The following is a 5,153-nucleotide window of genomic DNA, read 5'->3' on the forward strand; positions in this document are numbered from 1 at the left end:
CTTTCTGGGTGTCCCATCGTGTCGTCATTGTGTGTGTGTGTGTCCCCTGTGATCTGAGTTTTAAAGGGAAGGGCTGCATCTGGCCAGCCAGATGGTGCAGAGGGGTTACGGGAAGGATGGCTGTTGGGGTGACCCAAACATCACCACCTTGTGTAGCTGCCTGGTGGTCCAGGGCTGCGCGCCAGGCTCGGTTGTGGTACCCGGCTCAGGTAGGGATATCCAGGGAGTTCAATTGACACGTGGCGTTTGTTGCAGCCGTTGCAGAAACGACAGAGAACAGTGGAGGACTTTAACCAGTTCTGCACCTTCGTTTTGGCCTATGCAGGCTACATCCCCTACCCTGAAGAGGTAAGCGGGCTTGCGGTGGGGGGGGTTTGTCTGCAAAAAGACTGGTTGACTCTCCAGGAGAAGAATTAGGAGCTGGTCTGCATTCTTCATCCTCAATCCCTTCCTTCTTACCCTGAATGTCTGCGCTGTGCTCTCCCCTGCTAGTGCTGCATCTTCCTCTCTTGCAGAATGAGCCCTGGACCCACGGAGGCAGCATGAGTCCCCAGAACAGCACAGGGAGCACTCAGGATAGCGATAGCTGGGCCTCGTCCCACTCTTCCGACTGCCATGTCCTGACGGATGATGGGAGGAGCAGGAATACCATGGCCCGGGGTGCTGTGGACAACAGCCTGCTCGTGAGCTGCCCTGCCTTCCCCACCAGCTTCTATGATGTCCGGCCCCAGCAAACCAAACGGAAGAAACCACCAGCAAAGAAGCTTATTCTGGAGCAGGAGGTGGAGAAGAGGGTGCCGCTGAGCGCTGGGAAGGGCTCTGGGGCAGAGCAGGACGGGGTGAGGGAGCTGGCTGCGCTGGAGGGTCAGGTGCCTCCTGTGAAAGAGCAGGTCTCAGAACCTTCCCTCAACCCGGCTGGGGACCCCCAGCCCAATGCCCTCCTGGAGGAGCTGATGAAGGAGGAGAAGGACTGGATTCACGGAGCGCAAGGGACCGAGAAGCCAGCAGGAGATGATGCTCCACTAAAGGAGCATGACTCCTGCTCTGGAGGGAGGAAAAGCCCCAGTTCTTGTAGTACTTTGGACCAAAGCGAAGGGGAAGATGCAAGCAGAGGGAGCTCCCAGCTTAGTGGTGAGTGTCTGAGGGTGTGCAGAGGGCCCTGTTGTGCTGCAGCCGGTGCCAAACGTTGCCCTCTCTCAGCTGAAGGCACCCAGGGGCTTGCAGGGAGGGCTTGGCGATGGCCTGAGCCTCTCCCAGCAAGGGGACTACCTTTGGGACTTGAGAGGGCTGAAGAGCAGAGGGCAGGGAGCTGGCTTGCCCTTGGGCAGCTCTGTTCGGCAGAGCGAGCGGTACAGACCTGAAATGTGCCTCAAGTGGGGTGTAGGGTCACCTTGCTCATCTGGTCTTTATTTTTTCTCTTTTTTTTTTTTTTTCTTTTTTTCCCACCTTTTTGCAACTTCAGCAGTCGAATTTGCAGCAGCTCCCAACACCAAAGCAGAAGGTGAGTGGGGGGCTCTCCCATTTAACAGCAGTGGAAACTGGCTAGTCTGGCTACAAGCTGGACCTGCTGCTGGTAAGGTGGTTTCTGACGGGTGCCTGTCTCTCCCTGACCAGACGACGATGCCTGGGATCTGATCACCTGCTTCTGCCTGAAGCCCTTCGCAGGGAGGCCCATGATCGAATGTAACGAATGCGCTACCTGGATCCACCTCTCTTGTGCCAAGATCCGCAAATCCAACGTGCCTGAGGTTTTCATCTGCCAGCGATGCCGCGATGCCAAGCAGGAGATCCGCCGCTCGAACCGAGCTCGGACGGTGCCCCGCAAGCGCTTCTGTGACTGAAGCTCCTCCAGAGCGGGGAGGCTGGGGGTCCCCTTTTTAAACCGAAGACTGTAGCCCCGTTTGGCTAGACAATCAATGCACAGTAATGGCAGGGGAGGGGCTGGGCCGCAGGGCTGGCCTGTCCCCCTTGCACTTCTGACTCCTGGGAGCTGCCACGCGCGTCCTCCTGGGGACCACGCGTTGACCACGGAGTTCGGTTACCCCAGAGGTGTGGGGGGGAGAGGAGGACGGTCCAGCCATGCACTAGGTCACTCGGAAACATCTCTGTCCTCGCACAAAGCTGGCTCAGTGCCTTTCCCCCAGGGCAGCCGAGGAGAACCTAGTCCAAGTAGTTTTTCTGTGGTGTGGTGGAAGCTTACACTTATCCCAAGATGTGACTCCCCTTCCTCCTTTTTCCCCACCATTTCCCTTTCCTTGCCTCAGGCCTTTGGGTGGGCTGCGATGGCAAAGCCCCGATGACCCAAGCTCTCCTCCAGCAAGTAGGTGCAGCCCAGGTGAGCTCCCTCCATGTAGTGTGCCGCTCTCCAGGGCGGGAGGGGAAGGGACTTGGGTCCTGCCGACGCCTGAAGCAGACTGGGGCTCTGCATCTTGGGGCTGTTGGTGGAACCGTCCACCTCTGTCTCATCAGCCTTGTAGGCTGCACAGGGGAGGTCCTTCCCCTGGCCTATGGTGCTCCTGGTTTCGTTTGCTGTGCCCATGGCTGCAGCATAGTCCTCTTGGGTCAGGAGCAGCAAAGGCATCCTCTGGTAGGCAATTGCAAAGGCTGTTCTTGCTGAGCAGCCCTCCTTGGTTCACATTCTCCAGTTGCACTTGAAGTCTCCTGTGTGAAAGGGGCGTGGGATTCCTGGTAGGAGACTGAGCAGTTATCCGTGGAGCTGGCCATGGCAGGGCTGGGAGCCCTTTGGAAGGGGAGCAAGAGAGTGCTCTGGTTAGCTTTCCGTGTATTCCACCCCCAGTTTAAAACAACTGAAGCTTGCACCCTGTGGCCAGCTCCTGCCTGCAGGGCTGTCTGGTGGAGCATCTGCTTCAACACCAGCTGGATGCTGAGACCTGAGCTCAGATGGAGCCAGGAGCTGGGAAGGCCCTCCTTCCCAGCACTCCCTCCATCCCAGTAGTTCTTTTTCCTGGACATACAGAGTGAAACCTAACAACTTGTCAAGAGTGGGCCCTGAGCCCCTTCTGCTATGCAACTCCTGCTCCAGAGACACGGGACATGCCCTTTCCCAAGCTCCCAGTTAAGTTTGGCAGTGGAAGGCTTTCCCCACCTCCACGTTCCCTGTGCACGGTGTGCGTGCGTCTGATTTCCCGGGGCCCCACATGCACTAACCCTCAGATCTTGCCTCCTCACAGCCCCTCCAAAGAGCCTGGCCCATGTGCCTTCTGCACTTTCCCTGGGGGACACAGACCCCACTCCTGTCCTGGTGACACTCAGCTCGGCCCCCAGCATGCTGCTGCCCACAGCGGGGAGTGGGACAGCCTCCACTTGCCCGTATCCATATTTCTTAACTGGGTTCTTTCCTACTTGCACATCTGGTTACTGTGGGACCACAGCTGGGGGAGGTGTGGGGCAGCCCCCTGTCACTCAGCAGCCCCCAGGCTCATCCCTGTGCCTCTCTCCTCCTGTGGAAAGCCTGGGCCCCAAAGTGCTTTATGTTTTTATAGTTACTTTGTATTGATATGTAAAATAGCAAATTCTGGTCCTTGCCCTGTGGAGTGTGGCTGGAGTCTTATGTATATAATAAAGTACTTTTGCCATAACGGTGGTGGCTTTGGCATAGTTTGGTGGCCTTGGGTCTCACGTCTCTCTGGGACCCGAGTGCTCCCCTTCTGCTGTGGCTGGGAGGGGACCTGTTGTGGGGATCCCACCCAGCCCTGCTTCCCCGCCCCCCTGGCTCCCCCGCCGCACGGGTAAACACCGAGCCGCACAAACAACAGGGAACAAGCAGGCCCGTACATCTTGTATTTGACAGAGCAAGGCCCACCTCCCCACCCTGCTGCGGCGCATGGGGGTTGCTCCCCAGGAACGTCCCCTGGACTTAGGGACAACCTCTTCCATGGGCGCCTCTTCCCAAGGCTGCAGCCAACTCCTCGTGAGCACCATGGGTTACTCCAAAGAAACAGCGGGTCCAATGGCTGGGGGAAGTTGTCCACGCACCCTCGCTGTGGCTCTTCGAGGTACCTCACGATTTAGCTCAAAAGCTGTATTTTGCTCCTGGGTGCCAATAAACCTTCCCCAGCTCTGTCTCCAGCGTGGAGTTACAATTTAGTCCTGACAGCAGTGTGAAAGGACCCAGTTTTCTCCACAAAGGTAAGTCTGTTATTCTATCACAGAGGCATCACTGGCTTCCCCTGCAGTTCTGGGTATGTGCCAGCTTCCATCGGGCAGTGCCCTCGGGTCAAGCAGGGGAGGCAGTGAGGGGGACAGGACAAGGTGGCACTGGGGGCAAGTGCTGGCCTGGCTGGGGCAGGCAGTCGTCGCTGTTTGAGGGGACCCTTCCCAAGGCAGGGTCCTGCTGGTGCATCGTTTCAGTCCGGAGGCAGTTGCGTTGGGGCAGAGGCAGCCAACAGTCCAAGAACAGCAGCAAAACTGGGCGTAACTTCTATGCGAGGGGCCAAAGCTAGGCTTGAGCGGCCAAGCGAGCATCCTGGCAAGCGACACGGGGGTCTACTCTTCCTTGGCCCAGACAGAGCTGCCTGCCTTCCCCTCCAGGTAGGGAATCACCGCTTCGGTGTAAAACTTCTCCAGCTTGGGCACCGTCTGCCCCCAGAACTCGGCATCAAACTCCACAGGGACCACAGCTGTCTCCTTGGTGGTGTGCACCACGAAGTCGGCCCGCCCGCCCCGAAGCCGCCCCGCTGGAAGCCGGCAGCCGCCAGCTGGCACTGGACCTGGGTGAAGTAGGCATGATCCTTCTTCAGGGTGTAAGAGTCCCCATCCACTTCCAGGCAGAAGTCCTTGTCCTTGCAGGCCTCGCGCACCGTCCTGTTCCTGTGCTTGTAGGGACACTTCACCTCCAGCAGCCCCAGGGCCTTCCCCGTGGCTGCCTCCTTGATGACGCCATCCGGGCTGGCGGCAATCCACTTCTTGTCCCGGTGAATGAAGAGGCCGCAGTCCTCCACCTGCACCGGCTTGCCCACCGCCCGCGACTTCAGCTGCTCGTAGGCCTGCACGGCCGCCTTCTCGTTGCGGACCCCCCAGGACATGGCCGGCGTCTGCACCCCGGGGCTGGAGCTCACCACCGCTTTCAGGTAGGACTGGGGCACCTTGTCCGTCTTGCCGCTGGCGAACTTGCTGTTGGCGATCCTGGGGGC

At 58.7% G+C, this 5,153-nt stretch overlaps 1 protein-coding gene across 1 annotated transcript; it reads left to right on the forward strand.

Annotated features, from left to right (window-relative positions):
- Positions 1-255: 255 nt before the first annotated feature.
- On the forward strand, positions 256-1,841 carry LOC104613676 (PHD finger protein 13-like; the record flags this gene model as incomplete). Its single annotated transcript, XM_010290015.1, has 3 exons — positions 256-348; positions 516-1,131; positions 1,615-1,841. Coding segments are annotated over 3 exons (936 nt in total), but the record flags the coding sequence as incomplete, so codon positions are not given.
- Between the last annotated feature and the right edge of the window lie 3,312 nt (positions 1,842-5,153).

Source organism: Phaethon lepturus, unplaced genomic scaffold (assembly GCF_000687285.1).
Source record: "Phaethon lepturus isolate BGI_N335 unplaced genomic scaffold, ASM68728v1 scaffold44830, whole genome shotgun sequence".
Taxonomy (NCBI): Eukaryota; Metazoa; Chordata; class Aves; order Phaethontiformes; family Phaethontidae; genus Phaethon; species Phaethon lepturus.